Source organism: Carassius auratus, chromosome 34, assembly GCF_003368295.1.
Source record: "Carassius auratus strain Wakin chromosome 34, ASM336829v1, whole genome shotgun sequence".
Taxonomy (NCBI): Eukaryota; Metazoa; Chordata; class Actinopteri; order Cypriniformes; family Cyprinidae; genus Carassius; species Carassius auratus.
The window spans coordinates 6,188,027-6,212,896 of record NC_039276.1 but is presented as its reverse complement, the minus strand read 5'-3'; the positions used below and the strand labels follow the sequence as shown (position 1 = coordinate 6,212,896).

The 24,870-nt window shown below is 35.4% G+C and overlaps 2 protein-coding genes across 2 annotated transcripts; one reads left to right on the top strand and one right to left on the bottom strand.

Annotated features, from left to right (window-relative positions):
• The first annotated feature begins 3,021 nt into the window (after positions 1 to 3,021).
• On the top strand, positions 3,022 to 10,100 carry LOC113053018 (solute carrier family 40 member 1). Its single transcript, XM_026217613.1, has 8 exons — positions 3,022 to 3,350; positions 3,443 to 3,510; positions 4,431 to 4,590; positions 4,746 to 4,861; positions 5,539 to 5,665; positions 6,319 to 6,567; positions 7,141 to 7,761; positions 7,963 to 10,100. Exons 1-8 carry the CDS (start codon positions 3,317 to 3,319, stop codon positions 8,274 to 8,276), a joined length of 1,689 nt encoding a protein of 562 aa, XP_026073398.1. The 5' UTR covers positions 3,022 to 3,316; the 3' UTR covers positions 8,277 to 10,100.
• Positions 10,101 to 11,140: 1,040 nt separating this feature from the next.
• Positions 11,141 to 24,804, bottom strand: LOC113053017 (WD repeat-containing protein 75). Its single transcript, XM_026217612.1, has 21 exons — positions 24,654 to 24,804; positions 23,414 to 23,543; positions 22,949 to 23,014; positions 22,757 to 22,856; positions 22,532 to 22,656; positions 21,085 to 21,155; positions 19,910 to 20,026; positions 19,727 to 19,815; positions 19,457 to 19,615; positions 19,117 to 19,176; positions 18,912 to 19,027; positions 18,502 to 18,677; positions 17,365 to 17,516; positions 17,060 to 17,240; positions 13,409 to 13,503; positions 13,047 to 13,142; positions 12,792 to 12,961; positions 12,290 to 12,349; positions 12,058 to 12,201; positions 11,780 to 11,883; positions 11,141 to 11,639 (listed from the first exon to the last, which is right to left on the bottom strand). The coding sequence occupies exons 1-21, from the start codon at positions 24,737 to 24,739 to the stop codon at positions 11,426 to 11,428; spliced, it is 2,511 nt and encodes an 836-aa protein (XP_026073397.1). The 5' UTR covers positions 24,740 to 24,804; the 3' UTR covers positions 11,141 to 11,425.
• Positions 24,805 to 24,870: the final 66 nt, after the last annotated feature.

The window sequence follows — 24,870 nt, the reverse complement described above, 5'->3', positions numbered from 1 at the left end:
CTTAAGGGGTGGTTAAAAAAAATGAACATGATATCATAACTCTTTTATGCAACATCTTATCCCAAACTAATCCAAATATTTGTGTTGCACTGTAACTGGAGAGTTTTGCTCAAAACATATCAAAGCACATGGTTTGCATTTAAACCTTCAAAAGCAATCTAAGCTGACAAGAGTTTACTGTTTTGCGGTAGAAATGTTGAATCCCATTGGATATAAGTAGTATTTAGTGTAAAATGGAGCCATTTGATTTTGATTTTGATTTTTCTCCCACAACACTAAAGAACCAACATGCCACAATCCTAAATCCACAAGACCATGGCTTCTGATGACAAAAGGTTTTGTAACACATCCCTTAAATGTATACGTATTGACAATGTGGTCGATACATATTATTATGCATTCAAACAGATTAGAGAATATTTTAAATCCTCTCTGAGAATTTTATTAAGATGATTAAATCATCATATTTTCAGTAACTATCAAATACATAAAGGTATTTTAAAAGACTATGACACACACACATGGCACATCCCTAGTCCTCCTATGTATTATATGTAGCTCTTGTTGGAATATTCTTAAGATTAATTTTTGGGAATACAAAATATTCTTATCTTTTTTCTTAAGTTAGAAAATAAGAAGACATCGGCAGTTAAGAAGAATTTTATTTGTAAGAATGTTTCGTGAATCCTGCCCCTGATTGCTAAAATTGAGGCATTTAAAATATCTCTAAAATCTCACTTGTTATTATCTATGCCTCAATAAAACATGGATAATATTTTTTGTATGTTCTAGTTTTTTTTAAATGTTGTGGGTTCCATATACTGTTATTATAATTATTAATTGTTGATACAACTTTGTTAATTCAACTTTGTAATATAATTTATCAAAAATCACACTATGAAAAATAAAATCAAATAGCAACCACTGCTCTAAAAATAGAATCCATTGGTTTGGGTAATCATTCCTATTTTTAATAGTAAGATCCCATTATCCTGTTTTGTAAACTTCTAACCTCATTCATGACAACGAAAACCTGTATTTACTGAATTACAGTGTTTGTGTTTGTGGTCCTGTTGATTGTGCATTAGCCCCTGTGTTGTACAGTTCTGTTGAAACGTTTGTTCACCCATGAAATGCTTAAGTGTTAAATCATGTGGACAGTGTTTACTTGTGTTTACACATTAGTTTGTTTGGGTTAAGTCATGGTCATGGCTGTAATGAACTCTGTATACTCCTGTATTGATTCTAGACACCTGTGTAAAGTTTGGATCTTTATCAGAGGAAAATTGGCAATTTCCAAGGTTACTAAATATGTTGGAAGAGTTCCGATTTTTCAGATCAAAGAAAACCAAATTTGATTAAATGCAGATTTATCAAGCAAGGTGTAAATCACATTTTCGTGTTATGAGACCAACAGAGAGACAGAGAACAATACCAAGTCTGTGACCCAAGTAATCTGGTTCTATGTCTCAAATTTCTGTGGCTAGGATGGTTCTGTGTGCAACATGACTCAGCTCTGAGCCATGTGTGAATCGGATGCTTCCTAATTCCTAATTGTCAGATGTTTTAATCAAGTCCAAACCTTTAGATGTCGGTTTGTCATTCCATGCAAATTCTGCAGCAAACAAATATGAGAACCACTAACAAAAGAGATATAACGACGCAATCCTTTCTGTTTGTTATGTGATTAAATGTGACATGTCATTGCATCATGTTATTATTTAAAAATAACAAAACCGAGCAAAGCATTACTTCACTTTTTATGCATTATCAAGTCAAAAAAATATGAAGATACAAACAGATATATAAAAAAACATGCTACAAGCTTCTGCATAGTCATGTTAAGGGAAAAACATCCACCCAGGCTATCAATTGTATAAAAGACTGAAATGCACTCTTTTGAGCCTCTCAGGCTTACGCAATAAGGTTGTAAGTGAGCGTGAGTGTGTAATAAAGCAATTTTCCTTCAAACCAAAAGCAGAAAGCAAAAACGCATTCCGGACATACATAGCTTTTTTAATAAACATACGCTTATGTTTTTCTAATATTTCACATTATGTTTGTTTGTGTGCTCGAATACTGACACTAAGTACTGACCTGGATAGAATAAATCTGGATACCATTGGGAAGAGCCAATCACTGCCAAGCTGTTGGGAAATAGCTGTCATTGATCCAAAGTGCAACTCAGTAACAGCGGAAAAAGAAAACTTCCATCTTATTGTGAATGTTGAAAATAAAACCAAACTCATCTATCTATCTATTTATCAATCTATCTATCTCTATCTATCTAGATCAGGGGTCTCCAAACTCGGTCCTCGGGGTCCTGCAGGAGACTGAGTTTGGAGACCCCTGATATAGATGATTGGAATTTAATAAAATGTTAACACTGATTTTATGTAAACTACTGTTCATCGAGGGCTGTGTTGTAAAAATTCAAAATGATAGAGATGTACTGGGCACCTTTTAGGTCATTGAGCACAGCATGGCAGTGAATAACAGAACACCCATGTCATGGTGACACATAAAGAGATTATCTGATGCTAGTGGTGTTGATACTGATATGGTTTTTTAATGGCATACGACCTGAATGATAACTAATAAGATATATGGCCAGTTGAAAAACACAAAAAATGTATTATGTGTAGGAGAACCTGGGGAGTTGTCACACATCAGACAAAAAGTAGCAATGCTACTATTAATAATGACTTAAATATTAACATTTCTTCTAACGCATATGTCAAGTATGGCAGTATTACATTTTACTTTGAACGACGGTATTCACAAAAACATAATTTAACAGGGATTAAACTGGAAGACAAACAAGCGTTAGCCCCGTCTCTCCTATAATAAGATGTATAGACTTTATATATTAGCTCTTTATATTTGTATTTTAGCTGTATTTTGCAAACCCATTTAGTGGATCAGAGTCATAACTTTGACATTGTTAAACAAGCTCGAGAAGCACTTGTCTTTGTCTGATCGCGGAGGGGCGGAGTCTATGATCACTATATTATCAGTCGTCTGCTCGGAGCGCTGTGTGCTAAACACGGTGCTCGGCTGCGTCCGTCAGCGCGGATCTGGCTCCTTCGGGAATTATATGTTTTTACACATTTAGTCGTTCTAGAAGAGGTTATTTCTCTCCAACTTCAGCTACAGTGATAGCTAAGTTTGGAGAGGAGAAAAGGGACATATTCGTGTTTTTGCGCAGGAAATATTTGCAGCGACGATTTACTTTTCCTGTCGAACCTGAACAATACAAAGGAATTAAAATCCTAACAACTAAAGCCGAACAAATACAATCGATATTCAACGCAAAATGGACAGAGCTGCGTCTAAAAAACCTTGCTGTGGTAAGTGTTTTACGAATTCGTCGGTAGAATCATGTGAAGTATAAGAAGAAGAAGAAATAAACAACATTGCACTTGCATTTCTGTATTTTCAGAAAGATTTTGCGAATTCTTCAAGTCTGCGAAATTCCTCATTTACCTCGGACATGCCTTGTCAACATGGGTAAGAGTCTCTTTGCCTTAGGATCTGTATTTGACAGCTAGTTTTTTTTCTTTGAAGAACGACCTATATATATATATATATATGTATATATATATATATATATATATATATATATATATATATATATATATATATATATATATATATATATATATATATATACACATATACATATATATATATATATATATATATATATACATATACATATACATATACATATATATATATATATATATATACATATACATATACATATACATATACATATATATATATATTGCATATGTAGTATAAATGTGGTCATATTTGATATATTTTGCTATTGTATTTTATTCATATTTTTATTTTGTATTTGTATTTTAGATTTTAGACACACACACAGTTAGATATTTTGATTAATTATAAGCTTAAATCAAATGTAACTGTTTTTATTGTGTCTCTTAAGTTGCTTTTTCCCACATCTTTAGCAACACTAAAGGGTTAAAATCTTTTAAACATTTTTGTCTTAAAATCAGGCAAATTCGACTTTTTTCATAAAAAAATTATTAATTTTCTGTGTAAAATGTTACATAGTAAATTTTAATAATCAAAAACCATAACTAAAGTTATTTGGCCATATTACTAAATTATATCAGAAATGACAATAACTTTACTCCAGAACATATTAAACACTGTTAACATGTATATTTGTGCTATATATATATATATATATATATATATATATATATATATATATATATATATATATATATATATATATATATATATATATATATATATATATATATATATAAATATATGTGTGTGTGTGTGTGTGTATGTATGTATGTGTTTATTAATATGTTGTTAATAAAACGAGTAATGTAAGCTGCAAAATGAGCAAAAAACTTTTTGTTCATTGTGTCTTTATGTTACAGGGGGATCGGATGTGGAATTTTGCTGTGGCTGTGTTTTTGGTGGAGCTGTATGGCAATAGTTTACTCCTGACAGCTGTGTATGGACTGGTGGTTGCGGGGTCTGTCCTCTTACTGGGAGCTATTATTGGTGACTGGGTGGACAAAAACCCCAGACTGAAAGGTAAACATGGCAAAGCTCCAAAAACCAGAGCATGCAGAATTATTGTGCAACATGAGACATGAGAGCATGCATCACTTTTCATAATGCCAATTATTACAAAAAAAAATTTTTTTTACTAAATGCAATTTAAATATATATTTCTCTCTCAATTTCAGTGGCACAGACGTCTTTGGTTGTCCAGAACAGTGCTGTCATTCTCTGTGGTGTCCTTCTGATGGTCGTTTTCCAGTTTAAAGAACAGCTTACTACCTTGTACAGCGGATGGTTGCTTGTGAGTATTTAAAAAGCTGTGATAGTTTGCTTCCTAGTAAAACTCTGACACTATTCATTCATATTTGCTGAGTGTGTTAACAGATCTTCATGTACAAGCCTTAATTTTCAAAAACATAAACTTCTTGGTGGCCTACATTTTTGTTTTTGCTCACGTTTAATGCAAATGGTTTCACTCTAAACATGTTTCCCTATTTAAAATGCATGAAAAGAGGGTTTTCTTTCGTAGCTGGCAGTGGCAAAAAATCTCCTTATAACAAGATATTCAGAGCTATGTCAAGCTTCTCAATAATTTCTGACCTATATAGGAGGTGATGCTGTCTAAAGCTCCCTTCTTTATTCTGAATCGACTCAACTTAAGTTCTTGCTTCTGAAACATGAGACCTTGATAACAAAATGTGTTGTCAGCAGGTTCCAGGGATGTCATGTGAGCAGAAAGCATGTTGTTTGCTTAACAGGGCTGGAAAGCTTAAACTTAACATATATAATAACAAACAAAACCTGCTGTTTGTCCGGGTGTCACTGAGGTGGACTCTTGTTTTTTTTATTTTGTTCTGGACTGTTCCTGAATATCGAGTTATGCTTTTTATGGCACTGGACTTACAACAAATAACAATATCTGCTACTATTTAGGACACAGTGACATATTTTTTAAGTCCATGTTTGTCGTCTTTGCAGACATCATGCTACATTTTGGTCATCACCATTGCTAACATCGCTAACCTGGCCAGCACAGCTATGTCCATCACCATCCAGAGGGACTGGGTTGTGGTTGTGGCTGGAGATGATCGGAGCAAATTGGCAGGTCATTTATGTTATGTTATTTAATTGGGAGGGGTTAAGTGTCCAAATACATTTTACCACTGTTATATTGTCTATAAAACTCATTTCACCTAGTCGAGGAAACCCATAAAATACATTACAGCTCTTTCTCCATCAATCATCTTATCTGTTTAGAATGCTTGCATCAGCTGCCAGTCCTTATGGCTCTTAATGTACCCAGTGAACCCACTAACCATCAGGAAATCCATGAAAGTTAGCACATAGCCCATATCTACATTATATATAGGCATATACATTACCATTCAACAGTAATAAGGGTAGTATGTTTTATTTTTTCAAGTAGTACAGCTGTTCTCAAGATTGAAAATAATAAGAAATGTTTTCTTAGCACCAAATCAGCATAGTATGAAAATTCAGCTTTACGTTCAAAGGAATACTTTACATTTTAAAACACATTACAATAGAAAACAATGACTTGTTGCTATTATATTTAACAACAATACTGTTTTTTTTTATGAAGTAAAAGCAGCTTTAATTACTTTTTTCTAAAACATTTAAAAAATCTTACAGACTCCATAATTTACTGAATTACTTGTACTTTCTATATAATCACAGAATAAATCCCATTTCTCACACCTGTACTCCCTATTGTTTTCTATGTGTCTGTTTTGTTAGATATGAATGCAACTGTAAGAATAATCGACCAGCTAACCAACATTCTGGCTCCAATGCTTGTGGGCCAGATCATGGCATTCGGCTCCCATTTCATCGGCTGTGGTTTTATCTCGGGTTGGAATGTGTTCTCCATGTTCTTGGAGTACTTCCTGCTTCGGAAAGTTTATCAGAAGACTCCAGCACTTGCCTTCAAGGCAGGACAGAAGGACAATGATGACCAAGAGTTGAAGCATCTCAACGTACAAAAAGGTTTGTAATACCACCCCAACAACTTTCCACTTTTCTTTTTCTTTTTTTTTGCATTACAATAAAAAGTGATTTTTGTTGTGAGCACATCTGAATATGTTAGACTATTATTTAACATAAGATTAAGACAACATAAGAATTCTGCAATATTAATCTAGCTTAAAACACTCACTTTCACCTGTGCATAACCCTGTTACCTATTGGTTTTCTCCCATTACAAAAATTATAATTTCTTAAAATTGTGACAACCTGAAAGATAATCTGTTGAATCAATAAGTTATTCAAACTGTAGTGTCCACTGCACTTGTCAAGCTTAACCATCTAACCATATTACTAAGGTTTTTTTTTATTTTTTATAATTTGTCATTTTTATTGTGACTAACCATAAACCGTCTTTTGTTCAATCTAAATCTGAAACCCTTTTACTAGTCTGTTATTTCCGACTCTGGATTAGATCTTGTATTTTTTTTTTTGTTGTTGTTGTTTTTGGAAGATGAAGCACCTTTTCACTAATCATTTGCTAAAAAGAAAAATAATAATAATTTATTTCGTGTTTGTCCAACTCACTGTTTACAGAGATTGGAAATAATGAAAGTCCAGTTGAAGGCTCCCAGCTGATGAATGAAACTGCTGAGGTGAAGAAGACTACCAGCTGCTGCTACCAAATGACGGAACCCATCCGCACCTTTAAGGATGGCTGGGTGGCCTACTACAACCAGTCCATCTTTTTTGCTGGCATGTCTCTGTCTTTCCTCTACATGACCGTTCTGGGCTTCGATTGCATCACCACAGGCTATGCTTACACTCAGGGCCTGAACGGCTCCGTGCTCAGTCTCCTCATGGGAGCTTCAGCTATATCTGGAATCTGTGGAACGGTGGCCTTCACCTGGATCAGAAAGAAGTGTGGCCTGATCAGAACCGGCTTCATCGCTGGAGTCGCTCAACTGTCTTGCCTCGTGCTCTGTGTAGCATCTGTCTTTGCTCCTGGCAGCCCTTTCGATCTCAGCGTCTCACCTTTCGACGAGGTCTTAAAGCATTTGTTTGGAGACAGCAACTCGCTGCGTGAGAGTCCTACTCTTCTTCCTACAATTGAACCACAGATCCAGATTAACACCACTGTTTTTGAGGAAGCCCCACAAATAGAGTCCTACATGTCCGTCAGTCTTCTTTTCACCGGTGTCATTGCTGCTAGAATTGGTGAGTAATTGAGCAACGAACAGCAAACAATAGAAATCGTTTCAGTCCTTATTTTCTGTTATCTCCAAAGGGAAGATGATGATATCCGTATCACCTGAAAGTTATAAAGCCAACCTTTGAGACCAAAAACAACAAGGCATGTTTGTGATAATTGCATATTGATGCATTATGTTTTAATTGATTCTCCTGAATTGCTTTCAGGTCTTTGGTCCTTTGATTTGACCGTGACCCAATTGATCCAAGAGAATGTGATTGAATCCGAGAGAGGCGTCATCAACGGCGTCCAGAACTCCATGAACTATCTTCTTGATCTCCTACACTTCATCATGGTCATCCTTGCACCAAATCCAGAGGCCTTTGGGCTTCTCGTGATCATCTCGGTTTCCTTTGTTGCGATGGGACATATGATGTATTTCAGGTTTGCCTATAAAAGCCTCCGGAGTCGACTCTTCCTGTTCTGCTCACCCGAGCAGAAGCCAGATCCCAATATTGCCTCACTTCCCAACTCTGTATAACTTTTAAAGAGACTGTAGGCCAATTTGATAGAGTATGCCATACTGCTAGAGTATGGCATGCTGTGTTCTTCGAGAACGTCGCCAGGAACATGTTCCATCTTTTTACCAACATGCTTGCTTTAGCTTCCTGCAATGCTTATGCATTGAGTATATAGTCTTCGCCATTAGCCAAAATAACAAAGGCGAGAAGGAGCTCTCCTTAGCATAGCTTAGAATTACTTATGTCAAAAAAGCATACACTACTTCCCTGAATCATACGGTTTGTTCAAGGTGCTGTAAAATTGCCTGAGAACTAATCATAGGGGGAAACATACGAACAGGAACTATGGTTCTTTGGGGTTATACGTGCTTTAATTACTTTTGTAAAAGCTCCAAAGCAATAATGGGCATATTTATTCTACTTTTACGTATTTTATTAGTTTTCCGACTTTATGGTCGTAGTTAACCTTCAGACTAGGTATATAAGTTTTACAATGTGCTCTACTTAAGATAGTGTAGTTTTGTAATGCTTGTCCCTCAATGCTTTTTGCAAGCCATGGTTAAAGTCTCTTTAATAGTTATTTGGAGTGTGCTAGTTATTCATTCAGGAATACTTATATAATGCTTACATATTTATATACACGTAGTCAGTATTCTGTATCTCCGCTTCGGTGGTGCTAGATTGTTATTATAACTCTTCTGGAAAGCTATGCAGACATATACGGTTTGTAACATGTAACCAAAGTGGATTTTTTTTTTCACCATGTGGAAGTGAGGGAATTGCAGATGTTTTTAAACATTCAGAATATTATTGGTGTGAGATTTAGGCCCTAAAACACTTTCCACATTGCAACTAGTTTTAAGCACTGGATTTGTTTCTGTCCTGTTTTGATTTGAAAGTGATTTAACGCATGATTCTTTTTGCAAAGATTGTTACACAAGCACTTTACGTGATTTTACTTTTCCCATTACAAAATAAGAGCAACGAGACACTTCAGGTATTAAGACATTTGCACAAAATAGTAGCAGTCCTGCATTAAAACAGGATTTTCTTTTTACAAGATTTCACATCTGCTTCAAAACCGCAACAAAATTGGGATTTTAGAACTAGCTCGTAACTCAAACAACCTCATGATTTTTACTGCTCTGTAAATGGCAACACACCTCAGTTTTCCCTTTATTCAAATCATATGCTAATCTAGATTGTACAAAGTAAACATTAAAGACCTGCCCATGAGCCACAATCGTTCAGGTACTAACATCCCTTTGACAGCCACAGCTGGCTCAACATATATATGCGAAGTTATTTTGTAATAGTTGTGTAATATTGATGTTGGACACCAGCGGGAAACCACCATATGCACCGAACAGAAGGGATTATTGAGTCCAGTGTGGATGGCTGGTCTAAAGTGCAGCTGGTCACAAAAACAGGTGCCAAGTCACTGATGGTTTACTTTACTTATGCAAGCATTTTTAACTTGTAAGGATTTTTTCATGAGGCCCTCACGAACATACTGTCAGTTTTTAAACACTTAATTGCTTCAGTGCATACTGTCTTTCTATGAATGCGAAGCCTTATTTCCAACTGTAAAAAAAAAAAAATTATATTCTCATGTTGGCTAGTTTTATTTGAATTCAGTTTTGTACTCCTATGTAACACCACATTAGATTTTGCCTTGGACACATTTAGAAAATGAAAATTGTGCCCAAAACCCAGTTGAAAATGTAAGAAATTATTTTATGGGAGCATACTCCTGTTGTGTGGTTCACACAACACTACCGGGGGAATAATTCAAACTTGTACCATATCTTACTTCAAACAAAATAAACAGATTTGTATCCAAATGCAATGTTTGATTGATTGAAAGGAGTAGTGGAGCGATTTCAAGTGGTCGCCTGTGAACCAGCAGGAGCTGGAACACATCCAGCGGAAAAGGGACAGGGTCACATTCCTCAGAAGGGTTTGCTGGTAATTTTCTTTGATAGATTTCCCTTTCAGACTTTTTTGGTTAATGCACCAACTAAAAGCAGAGCAGAGTGGCTTGCATGAGAAGCAAATACAAAAAACAAACCGATTACATGGCAGTCACCAACACAATGCCTGCCCTTCTGGGTGGGTGGCAAATCAGGCCAATCTGCTGGGTCTAGACCAAAATGTGCACAGAACTTTTGAGTTTTAGAACCAGTACTGAGAAATATCTTCCATGTCTATCAGGCCAAAGTGTAAAGAGCGCATGCATTTGATTATACAGTTAAAACCTACAGCAAAGTAGGAGCAAATCTCAACAGAAAAGTTTGACTTTGCTTGAATTAGAAATCCAGACACTGGTGGGAGATTTTCTCCAAAGTGTTTTGAAAATAAATGCGTGAAGTAACTTGCATCCCAAGCAATTTATTTTGTACAATATCAGTCTATAAAACCATGACCTTTGATACTTTTACTAGAGAGCAGTCCTAATAGTCTAGTCAGAAGTTCACTTTGTTTACCATGTCTGTAGTTTACATTAGTTCACAGAAAGAGAATAACAACTGAACTAATTGAACTGAGATGTCGCCACTATATATATATATATATATATATATATCTCAGTTCAATTAGTTCAGTTGTTATTCTCTTTCTGTGAACTAATATATCTATCTATCTATCTATCTATCTATATATATATATAATTTTATGAAGATACATTTAAAACCAAGTAACTTTTACTGTACCTTTGGATCACAGTTATTCCTCAGTATTTCTGTCTAGCTTTCAAGTGCAATCAATAGACACTGGGTTTAAGTAATTGCCAAAAGTCTAACTAACTGATTCAACAGGGAAACAAGCTTACTTATCCCATTGACAGATATAGGTTCAATTAGCCTCTCAAGTCAATTTATCCTGATTCAAGGTGTTTAAATATTTTAATTGGAAAAAGTTATAAATTGAACATAAAAAAATGCACAAATGTACTAAAATAAATTCAACGTCACAGTACATTGTTCACAAAGCTCTTTATAAATTCTTGATGTAAATGGGATGAACATTTTACTATCATTCAGAGTTACAAAATAGCATTGCTGTCCTTTTTGTTCCAAAAGGAATCACTTATTAAACCACTAATGGGCTTCTGTTGGGAAGTTGGGAAGAATAAACAAAAACACATAAAAAGGACTGTGCAATTGCTCCATCACGGTTTGGAGTCAACGAGGCCAGCCATCCAGCTAAAGTCAGTCTTTCTGACCCGCTTCAATTCTCTCTCTTGTGCTTTAGAAAGCTTCGGCGTCACCTCATCCACTGAACCCTGGGCTCTGAGCTCCTGCTGACTATCACATGCCTCCATTTCCTCCTCAGAGTCCTCTTCCTCACCATTCATTTCCTGCTCAGAGGATTCCATTTCCTTCCTGCAGGCGTGCCAGAAAAAAACAAAAAGGAAAAATATAACATTTTTGTGCATGCAGTACAAAGCATCTCAGAAAAAAAAGGTTACCTCTGGTTAACTTTCAAAAAACAAAAAAAGTATATATGTATATGAAGAAAGAACCTGAGGGGGTCTTGAACTCCAGTGTTGGAGATCAGGAGGGAGCTGACAAACATTGAGCACAGGACAGACGCAGCAGGTAGAACGTGAGCTGGTGTGTGCAACAACTAAAAAAAAAAACATTACAAGAGATAAATACTTGGAAATATACACGCAAGCATATTTTTACAGTAAACAGTAATATTGCTAAATACTACTACAATTTCCTCCAGAATTCAGTGTCACACGATCCTTCCGAAACATATATATAACAAACAGACAGCCTATTTGAAATGACTTACTTCTGTGATGGTAACAGAGCCCTGTGGCTGTTGGGGCTTGTCAGCTGCTGGATGGGACGGTGTGTCGAGTTTCTGCTGCTGTTGTCTGTGTTTGCCCAACAGCAGGTAAAATGGTGTTACAGCAACACTGTCATCAATGACAAGCTGTACCAAAAGACACACAAGTGAAAAGTTACTTTGGAGGTCTTCGAAATAAATGAGAATAAGGATGGTTTAAGAAAGAAAACTGTACCCGTCTACTCGAAGACAACAATCTGTCCTCCTCTGTTGCTGTGCTGAAGGTCATTAAATCCTGATAGTTGAACACAGTGCATTTAAGTAGAAATGTCAGGACACAGTATAGTATTAGAACATATTTAAAGGACTGTGCAGTTGTTCACAATGATTGCTCTTACAAAGAAATTGAATTCTAGCTCATAAAATACACTTTTTTTTATTATTATTATTTATTATATTAAATGTATCATTTAATTTTTTTCTTTTGAATATTTAAAATTAATTAAATTTGATAATTTATTATAAATTAAATTATTTTATAATTAAAAATATTTTCTAATAAACGTTAACCTAAATTATATAATTTTTCATATTTAAAAAAAAAAATTTATAAGTAAAAAAACACTTTTTTAGGTTTTTATTTGATGTAGGAACTAACAAACAAAACACGAATGGATCGTCCTACGGTTATGCATGTGATTTACACTGTTGTGTGATTACAAATATCAGTGAAATACCATGTTCTGGGTGAGGAAGTACAGCTGAGATCTGTTGAGCCACTGAGAACTTTCATCACAACTGTTCAACGGCTCTTCTCGAGGAACAAAGACAGCACGATGTATCTTCTCTGAACACACGTTCTTATGGCTGAACAGAGGCCTCGGCTCGTTGGGTTTGAAAACAAACACTGTATAGAGACCAGAAGATACATTAAAACTAGTTTGTGCATAAGTCTGATACATTAAAGAGGTGGTGAGCTTTCAAACACTTACGGTCTGTATGTTCAGACTGGTATGAAAAAGCAGCCACATTTTCTGACAAGGGGTCGAGCTGCAGCTTGGAAACTTCCACAGATGTGCTCCACTCCACTGTGAATGAAAGAGATTTGACATTACATAAAACTGACCTTGCAAAACCAAACAGTGAATAAAACCAGGCTGAGCCAGATTAGTTACCCAAGAGATGTTCACCCAACAATGCTTTTAAGCTCCAAAAAAGCCCATGAAAGTACCATAAAATTAGTCCACAACTGGGTTGTTATAATGTGACAGACATGTGCAATTTCTCCTTGTACTGTAACTTGTAACTGGAAACAGCAAATATGAAATATGAACCAATATTAATGACTACTTACATGCACAAGTGAGAAGATTCCAGCAGCAGAGAAGGTTTTCTGTGGTCGTTGCAATCAAGTATTTGGAGCAGCTTAATTGGCCGAAACAAAGGTCCCTGGTGGATCAAAGTAGCTCCCTTTAGTTGGTTTCACCAATTCAAAGACCACCATGAACAGCAAGACCCATGTCACTTAACATATTTCATCAGATTAGTCTCAGTGAGTGATAATCAGTTGCTTTACTCTTAATCAGAAACTGTAATAATGACAGCAATGAACTACCAAAAACATTAGCGATAAATATCCTGAGGTATAATAATTTTACTGATGTTTACAAAATCAAATTTTTTGAGTTTATTTGATTATATACATCAAAACATGGTGCAAAGCCGCCTATGACCTTATGGCTTAACAAATCAGTGTGAGAGGATTGGAAATACTGTACGAAACAGATTTAATTACGTAATTACTGTAACTACATTCCATTCTTCCTAACTCAGATAAATACCATATTGATGATACTTGGACAGGTTAAGGACTGCTGTGGACAGCCAAATCCCAAAGCGTTTGATATTCTTCATATTCTGTGCGGTGATTCGTTTGCAGCAGTAACAGAAAGGAACAATTTCAGTACGTGTAAATTTATTTTTATTTTATTTTAAATTTGTACCTTTATATGGCCATTTTTCTCCTAACCTAATTAAATGTATGCATCATCTTTTGTCAAATTCTTACATTTAATCAAATTCAAAAGATAAGACACTTTAGGACTACCAATCAAATGAAATCAGTATCAACTAAATTTGTGTTTGCAAAGCAGAGGTGGCACAGAATCTGCATCTTAAGTGGCATTTACATGCATTCACACAGATTGTATAACGCAGTATATTTGCAGCATTGGCTGTGTTTTTGCGATACACACTCAATGTCAAATCGCATATAGTTTAAATAATTATAACATTATTGTAGAATATGTATCGCTCACCTCTAATTGTTACTTTTCTAATAAATGCATCCAAGATAGCTAGGGCAAATGTGAGGATTAAAGTCAATTAGTTAATTTCAATCAGTTCTTTACACAAAGATATCATCTTCTATCACTTCCTTAAGGACCAATTTACTAGTGCTGTCACAATGCTGGAATTTATGACTTCCATAAAATGACACACCATTAGAGGCATAATTTTAAGGTAATTTTATTTACTTTTGACCATAAAGTATTTTCTTTTCAGCTGAATCTAAGATTCCTCAGGCCTCCCAAATGCATGTTAAATTCAGAGACTGAGTTCACTGCTTTCACAGTCAACGGAGTCGCTGAAAACACTGGAGTGTGATTGCTTAGCTTTAAAACATGCAGCAGGACATACGTGTTTAATTAAAATGACACATTTTCTGTCGGAGATAGAAGGGAGGGTGAGAAAGCTCAAAATTGCAGAAAACTAGACTGAAACCATTTTAAATATTTCAAAACACGACACAATTTAGTGCTTGTTACACGGAGAATTAAGGAAGAACCGAAAGCAGTTGTTGACAAGGAATGCCATGAATTTTCTATCGTGATGAAAATCAGTTTCCTCTAATGAACTTCCTTATTTCCAAAATACACTGTTGAAGAGAAACTTCAACTTCGTCCCTGGTGACCCTGCAGGACTGGGCTTGCGCCCAATTTCTTAGCAGGACTAAATCCTCATTTTTGTCTGACAGCATCTAAATCTTAACCCTCTGGAGTCTAAGGATATTTTGGGGGCTTTGAGAAGTTTTGTCATGCCCTGACATGTGCTTTTTTCAGTTGCTTATAAACATCTAAATGGCTAAAGTCTAGTCTCACCGTAATCAGCACAAACTGGGCTATAATAATATGTGAGCAGCATGTATGTTCATGATTGTGTTTTTGAGAGAAAAAAAATGTTATGTGCGGTTAGTGAAAAACTAAAAATGTTAAATCACTTGAATAAGGCCACAACTTTTGAGAACTGGAGCTTGTAGCTTAGAATTTTTCTTTCTAAATTGTGAAAATCATCTTTACTCACTCACAGAAAACAACATATTGATTAAAATTTTCTAAGACACTTTTTGTTGATAAAAGTCATATGCGAGTAGGCGTCAACTACCATGAATATCATTGTGATTTACACCTGAGAAGACAAAGACCTGCATAATGAGCTGCATAATGAGCCTTTCAGTCAGCTGTGCCACTGAGAGGGAAGAGTTACAAGAAAGAATGTGAGGACAAAATAAATCTATATAAATTGTATCTTTGTAGTTTATATAGAATATATTTAATTATCCCACAACATAATTTAATATTCACTTGGGAGTGCAACAGTTTATTAGGAACAATTAAAGTGGACTTTCAAACTGAATTTTTGCATCATTACTCCAATCACACAATCCTTCAGAATCCTTTTAACAATCTGATTTTCTACAAAAAAAAAAAAATATTGTTATTATTATCATTATTATTATTAATGTAGAAAACAGCTGAGAATTTTTTTTTCAGGTTTTTTTTTTAGGGGGGAATAAGTTGAACGAACAGCATTGTGTTACATTTATATTATTTACATCAAGTTTTTTGAATGGTATAGTAGTGTATATTGTTATTGAGACTTCAGGAATTATAGTTTGGAAAAAGTCTAACTAGTAAAATGTTTACACGTTTTGAATGTCAACAAAACCTTGATCCATAAGGCGCTCCGGATTATAAGGCACACTGTCATTTTTTTAGAAAATTAAAGGCTTTTAAGTGCGCCTTATAGTGCGGAAAATACAGTAGTATATAAATAAATTAAATGAGACATACTTATGTTTATGATCTCTGCTGAATAAAGTGCTTCATTCTTTTTTCTGAGGAAATCCAAACCCAAATCCTCAACCACATCACATCTTTTTGGGGTGAATTATGTCTTATTCCTCTTATCGCGAAGCAAACAGTAAAATAAAAAAAAAATAAAAAAAACTCTAAGAAAAGTCTCGCTGCTTTGTCTTCAGTTGTGTGGGCGTATTCAAGCTGCACGCTTCAGTGAAACATTATAATCTGAATAGCGCATTCAGCGCGGGGGCGTTCACATTAGAAGATAATGAAGGGAGATGTGAAAAACAGACATCACGTTGTTTTCATATGGATTACTTTACCACAGAACATTTGTTTTTGGCAGCACTTGTTTAGTTTAAAAGTAGACATGTCAGGCTTTCTATAGATATATCTCTCATGTCTTTTCGTTGAGTTTTAACTGAGTTACAGTTCATTTTATAGACGTGTATGTAAATGAAGATCAGCGCAGACAAAGGCTGCAGACAGCACACCTTGTTTATCTTTATTTTATGTGCACAAAGTTTTGTTATGTCTGTATACAAAAAAAGTAGACCCTTTACAGATTCGATTGATGTATTGCTCTTATCTGTACAATCAAAGCTGAAAGTGTAATTTAAGTTATTTTCGGGGTTATCAGGAGAAAATGTCTCATAACGCGTATACGCATTAATCAACTTCAGAGGGTTAATTACTAAATTACTATTATTCAGACTGTGCAGACAGTTAGAAAAGAGTTTAGTGAGGGTTAGTCAACCACACCTGTGCAACCCATTCTAAATGCATCAGAAAGCATTTGGACTGACTCATTTGAAGACAGGTAACATATACAGTACCCAGCCTGATAAAACAACATATCCCACCTTATTACTCCAGGTGGTTGGCAGAGGGTGGTGAGCAGCTCCCAGGTGTCCGGACTCCATATGGTGATGACTTCTTGGAAGCTCACCGCCAGGAGAGAGCTATCAGCTGAGAAACTGCAGTTTGTGGGCTTCAGGTTATGGTAGCTGCCCACAAAATCACATGACCAGAAGTTCTGGTCCTCTAAAACACAAACGGAAAGGTTGCGGTGAGACAGGTATGTCTGGATTCAGACTCGTGACCTTCGGTGTTTGGCTTCTCAATCCAACACTAACACCTTTGCAAATGTCTGAAGGGTTTGACTCACGTTCTGTGTCTGCGTCAACACCCTGACACCATGCTTTGAACTGGCCTTCTTCTGCTGTGGTCACCAGCATGGTGGTCTCCTCAGAAGAGCTGAAGCACATGGATATAATCCGATCCGTGTGGGCGGCAGTGATGGTAGTGTTCAGTACGAAACTAATGGGACAGAACAATACACCATTATAGTCCAAAAATAAAGTCTTGTTTAGAAACATTAAAAAATTTCATTCAAAAGTTGAGTCCATTTCTTTTAACAAATAAAAATACAGACATTAAAAGGCATTAATGTTACAAAAGATTTTTCTATCTCAAATTCAATTTCCGTATATTTGGTGACTTCTTTCAAAAACATTAAAAAAAAAAATCTTACTGACCCACAAAAGTTTGAACTGTACTATAAAAATATATTTTTGTCACTTCATATATATGGGACCTAATTATACATTTTATACACACACACACATACATATACATGTATGCGTGTATGTATGTATAAAGTATATGATTTAAAATTTATGATTAAGTCCCAAATTGATTTTTCCCTAATGATATTTCTAAATAGATAAATAGCAATTACAAGCAATGCAACAACTGTGTGTGTGTGTGTGTGTGTGTGTGTGTGTGTGTATATATATATATATATATATATATATATATATATGCACAAAGTCATAAATATACACTTTTCACAATTTGTGTAAAATAACTGAAATATCAGGCATATTCCTTCATACACCTGTGCAGTCCTCACATCCCAAACTGTGAAGTGTGTTTTTGCTTTTAATTTTTTTATTTGAAATTTTATTCAACTGCACATTTATATACTGGTATTGCTTATGTTAAAAAAAAATGTTTTAAATTAAAATTGTATTAAAAATTTTGTCTAATAAATGTATGGTTTATGGGATAACGTCCTGGTTATATAATACGAAGTGATAAAAATATGATTATTTTGAACACTGATGAAGGACCAGTGCAAAAATTTTAGATTGTTCTCCTAACAGTATTAATTAAATGGAAAATGATTTACATTATTTGCTTGTGGACCATGAGAAATAGCAAATGTCGTGGACAAAATCCTACATTTCTTATATGAATCATATATTTAACATTATTAAAATCTGCAATCTAGCGTGAATACCTTTGTGTACTTTCATCGTAAGCCCACAGTTTGAGGAAAAATTCAAGATCGGAGGACTTTTGTCCCCTTTCCTCCACTGTAGCAAGCCAAAACCCTTTTCTGTCAAAGGCAGCCTTCACCACTTCAAACTGATCCAGACCCGCTTCATAAATATATTCTTGCTGCACTATGTCCAGCTGTGAATGCAACAGACAGAATGTAAGCACAAATCTACACAAAACAATATTTGACAAGACGACGGCCGCACAGATCATGTGATTTCATCTGACACACGTCAGGTGACAAAAGTTTATTAGCCATTTCAGCAGAACGCACAAGGGTAAAACTAACGCACCGTCATGTGATTCAACATTTTCCAGCACATACTTCCCCCAAATACTTGCTTATTTAAGAGAAACGGGACAACTCACATTGTAGAGATGCTTGTCACGCAGCAGGGAGTAGAACTGCAGATGACCCGGTTTCCCATTCAGCACTAAAGCTTTACTGCGCGGGTCAATCATTAGATCAGTCAAAACGGCATCTCCTGAAAGCATTAAAAACATCGGAAGAAATAAACATTTACTGCAACGGTTATGAAATCTCAATGCTTTGTGCAAATGAGACTTTACAAACCTTTGACTAAACCCTGAATTACTCCACACACTTTGAAGCTGCTCTCGATAACCGTGATCTCTGATGAGGAAGAAGGCAAATGACAAACCAGAAAAATGTCAGAGATGACACCAGAGTGAAATATGTGGGTAAAGACAGACTAAGGTTGAATCTCACAAAATGTACACAATTCATCCACAAAACAACAGTATGACAATCTAAATTACAATCTGCATGATGAAAGTAAAGCCACTTAATTTGTCTCAAAAAATAAACTTTCTTTTCTGTACACAAAGTAAAACTACTTTTAGCTTAATTTCGGAAAGGAAATCCCAGATTCACCACAAAGCTGAAGACTTACTGTTGTCTGAATGAGAGGTGCAAAACAGCTGCCCATCAGATGATGTTGACACGTGTAAAATGGATCCTCCGAGACGGGGCAGGATCTCTTTTCGGTTGCCTGCGCCATACTGCCACTGGACAAGCACTGACTCAATGCCTCCACTCAACAGATTAGTGCCTGCACGGACAATAACATCATGTTTTCTACAGATGGGGTCAGTAACATACATTTGACACAGAGAATGAAGTGAAAGTGTGTGAAACACACCCACCCCACAGTACAACCCACCTTCAGGAGTAAAACACAAAGTGTTTACAGCATTGTGATGCCAGTGCTGGGTAGAATATGTGTACTCTTTTTTGTGAATGAAGTTTCTCCTGTAGCAAAAAACAAAGTAACTTTAAACCTCCGATTCGGATCACGTGACCTGCATATCAACTCAAAAAACTGGATGGTGTATTCTGGCCTTACCAGAGACGGATCTTTCCGTCTTCATGACCGGTGGCGATGCAGTCGTCTGTTGGGTGACAGGCTATGCATGTGAATGCATTTTTGGCTCCTTTCTTATCTGTGGCTTTTAGGGAAAAACTACAACGAAAAAAGAAAAGAAAAAAGGGAGGACTTTTAATTTAAATTTACATTGGTCATTACACTGATTCAATTAATGATTTCCATTTAGCACGACAGGAACATTTAAAGTAATGAAAGCAAATATGGATGGGTGCTGTCAAAACTTTAAGTAAAAAAAGAAAAAAGGTACAGATATAGATTTTTTTCTTTTTGTTTAAGTGTCGAATAACTAATAAATTGTACCAAATATATTTTTAAATTGTTTTATTTTTGCTATTTGACAATTAAATTACAACAGCAACATGGTAATAATTTCATTATTAGTAATAATTGTCATTGTATTATTACAGGATACATCTAATTGTTAAGATACTCATACTGTACACATTACACATCAAAGCTGCAGTGACGACGAAGGAACACTGATGTGAAGCAAAACCTGAAGAGTTTTTATTTTCTCTCTACATCAGAGCCACTGAGGACGCAGTGTTTTAGTTTTGTTTCTGATGGTAACACGCCACCGAATATGCAAACAACGTAAGAGAGCAGTCGGGTGAGCAATAGCTCATTATCATTTAAAAAGACATGGACCCAAACAGGTCACTGTGAACAGAGCAGTTTTTGACGTATTTTTTACACGACCAATGAGGAATTTTAACCAAAGTGTGTTGCAGACATTTCTTAAAAAACCCTAATGAAACATACCAACTTGAAAAATGGGCATCCAATATCCCCTTAAAAAAAAATCAATCAAAAAGTGATTTTTATTAGTAGACCAATAACCTAATTACTTGAAGTGTGAATATTGTTCATCCCATTTGAGTTCAACAGAAAAAAACCACAGTTTTAAATGACTAAGTAAATTACATCTTCATTTTGAGGTGAACTATAAGGAGGTGTTGTCTCAATTGACTTGTTTTCAGAAAATAAAAAGGAAAAACCAACAGTAAGGCAAAGCCCAAACCTAGCTACATGACACGTGTCTTGCTCTGGGGCCAGTAAATAAGCAGTGCGGTTGGACACGTTCCTACATGTTCTGACCATAAAAAGGCTATTTAGGATACAGCGGTTATTACCTGTATGTCTTCTGCTTCCTGAAGAAATAAACATTCAGTTGGAGATTCCTGGCAAACGCTATGTACTGCCCCTGAAAATACAATATACAGAAAACACACTGTTAAGAAATGACTTTTTCTCTAGAGCTAATTGTAAAGTTGCTGGTTCCATGTCTTGAGCTTCAAGAAACATACAGGTCTTTCTTATTTGCCCACAACCACAAATAAGGTTTAGAAGTCATGATGTGTAATGGCTGTACTAAAACAGCTAGAAAAGGTGCGAAAGAGCTACAAAAATAACTCAATGTAAACCATGTTTACTAAACTGTGCAATGACTGTGCAGGAAGACAAATTCATCCAGAACAACCTGAGCAGGTATGACAGTGTTCAACAACCTTCCCACAGCCAGAAATGAACTAACATTTCAAATTAAAATAAAATAAAAAAACAGGCATGCAAGTTGGATTTCAGGACCTCTTTTGTAGGGAGATATTAATACAGAATTTTCCAAGTAGTCTATATCATTGGTAACTGTACACTTTTTAAAATAAATAAATAAATAAATAAATAAATATATATATTTAAGATATACATTATATTATATATATCTTGCTTCTTTATAAATTCTGCCCGAGTCTTCATAGAAATATCCAATACTGGCTAATCCTGAATATTTTATTGAGAATGCCTATTTCCCATATTTCCCACTTAGTTTAACATAACAGGCCATCTTATATTTACAATTAAAAACACTAATAATTTAATACTGTTAAATGTAGTCTTTAACAGACCCCAAAGTGAATATCCATATACACTTAGGAGATCAAGAGACGATCTATTAGTGTTTAATGTTCTGTTATGTTGGAATTTACATGTACAGTGGAGTTTCAGCTACACAAAGTATGTGAATGGAGCATATAATTTATTTGTACATTAAGATTTTTATTTTGTGTGTGTGAATTCAAATGAAATAAATCCACAGTACTCATGCCTATTGGTTTCTAAACATCTTAACACCAGCTTGTTGGGCTTTAGAGTATGATACACTTGTGTTATTGTACAATAATACGATCTGTTCCTGTTCCAAGCTGTCACTGTGTCTTTTTCTATTGAATTTATTATCAGATTTGTCACATTAATGGATTTTATTAATTGAAAACATATAGAAAAGGACCTACACTTTGGAAAAGAGATGCCAGATTTGTTCTGGCTTGAATTGGCTTGTTTTTCCTGAATCCATGGAAGAGTGACGCGCCCTATGTTTTAACATTATGTGCCTGAAAAGCCTATTTATGTAAAATAGGTATTAAAAATCGAATCACTTAGTCTTGGACTAAAAAGCGTTCTAGACAGATACCTCAATGATTTTAAGACATCCACCAAAGGAAAAAAAATCACAAAACAATAAATAAATAAAAAGAATGTAATAACCATCACAGTGAAAGAAAGTGCTGATTGAGCTCTTACTTCTCTACCGAAGGCCGTGCAGCTGGGGTTTGGGCTGATTTGACTGGAAACAGCAGACAGCTCTTTGGCTTCCACCTCCTGCTCTGCTGACTTGGGCAGATGTACAGCAACCAACTGAAAACCCTCTGGACATGCAGACACACAGAGCATTCATGTCTATTCATATTGTGCTTTCTGTAGAAACAGTGTCGAAGTGCTTTCTGGATGGAGAACTGAAATACACACCCTTTTTGGATTCTGTATCCATAACAATATGAAGAAAAACGATTCCCTCATGTTTCTCGGACACGTAAATTGCAAACAAAGGGTGTCCAATGATAAATGTCTGAATAAAAAAGAAATAAAACAACATGAAAAGAATGAAAATATTTACTGCAACAGTGGCCTTGGCTTTACTCACAACAACACCAACTGTACCTTGATAAGGATGCCATCAATGAAGTCCCATAACTTAACAGTGCCATCTGCAGAGCAAGAGTAAACCTGCATGCAGAAATAAAGAACAGGTTAAAGATTAATTTCTGCTGTTGAAGTAACAGTAAGCCATCCAAAATAAATCCAGGAAGGAGGTCAGGAGGTTTATTTTGGAATAAAGACTTTGTCCTCAAAATATACGGTTAGCTTAAATTCAAATTCCTCAAAAAAGGAAGATGGCAAAAGATTTTAAGACATTTTTCTGCTATAATATAGTGCACCTCAAATACCAGGAATATGCAAATTATTTCATATTTCATATTTATTTAAATGGACTTCAAAACACACCTACATGAGCTGGTTAAGAATTCATTGGCATGCTGACCGACAGAAGGAACACAAAGACAAACTTCTCAACGATCTGACACTTTCTATAGAAGTGAACTCAAGTGATGCACACACACAGACCTGCAGGTGATTGGCAGGATTCAAGGCGATGCCGGTCACTTGGTTGGTGTGGCCCTGCAGACTATGGAGCCACTCTTCTGTGCGTGTGCTATAGACCTTCACTGAATCCCCAGAGGCGCACAACAGAAACCTGCAACCATGAGACAACTTGAAATTTAAGTGATACAGACAATGCCTTTGCATTTTATATTTGCCATTCAGAGACCTCCTCTGAACAATGTATGTGAATTCATACAGATATATTTCACACAAATGATCAAAAACTCACGTCACTTAGTTGTCTTACCATAAAACAGAATTTAATGTCTTAATTATTTACTAAAACCATGGGTTTAATTGTGATTTTTTTTATCCCTTAGCAGCCCCAACATTCTAAATAAATAAACAAATAGATAAATACATACATAAATGTACTTTGGCATAAAATATAATAAATATAAATGTTCGTGTCGATTACATTTATTTGAATTGCTTTAGTATAATGCAGGATTATAGTATTTAATAAAACCACAAAAACATGCTCATATGTGTAATTTGCCATCCCATTTTCATCTAGTTTAACCTAATGCTCTAAAATAACCAAACAAAACAATGAAGAAAAAAAAACCTGTGCAATGACAAATAAACTTAATAATGGATCCACTTGGGTTTTATATCATGATACATACTGTTTTTTTTCCACACAATATAAATGTTTATATATATTATTTATTTATTAATGCATGACTATACAGCTTTCTTTTATTTTAGGAAGAGTCCATTTCAATGGGATCAACATATTGGGGGGGGGGGGGGGGGTTAAAAAGGGTAAAAAATAAAAATAAAGCAACCCAGGGTGGTAAATTTTGACGTGTAATATTTTTACTATGCTTTAATGTAAAAATTTTACTTTTTTTTGTTTTGTTTTTTTGGGTAAAGCAACATGCATGTGTGTCTGGAACAAAGATTAAGTTAACGTTAGCTGCTTCACAGACATTTCTGTATCTTTGAACACAAAGCTAACAACACGTTCATCAGCAGTGTAAACAATCACTAAAGTTCATCCCACTATAAAAATGAAGATGAACCTGTCATTTAGCCAAGTGTTCAGACACACATGTAGATCGGATTTTAATTTGCTATCTGGCTGATCACGCATCCCTTTGGGAACTTCCAGCACGGCTTTAATGTTTAAGACGATGACATTTAGAGAATATACAGACAACATCAGACACAAAAGTTAACTTGATTTAGCGGATACCTGGAGTCAGTGGAGATGATTGGAGGTCTAAAGTTTATTTTGCTGCCGCCGCAGCGAACCACGCGGACGTCACTCTGCTCCACCATGTTTTTCTGCCTCTCTTCATCACATGTGGCCGCTGTGCGTTTCTTCTTCGGCTGTAGTGAAAAGAATCTGATGGAGCACAGCGGCCTCGTGCGGCCGGGCGTTCAGTCACTGCGAGAGTTCTAAAAAATAA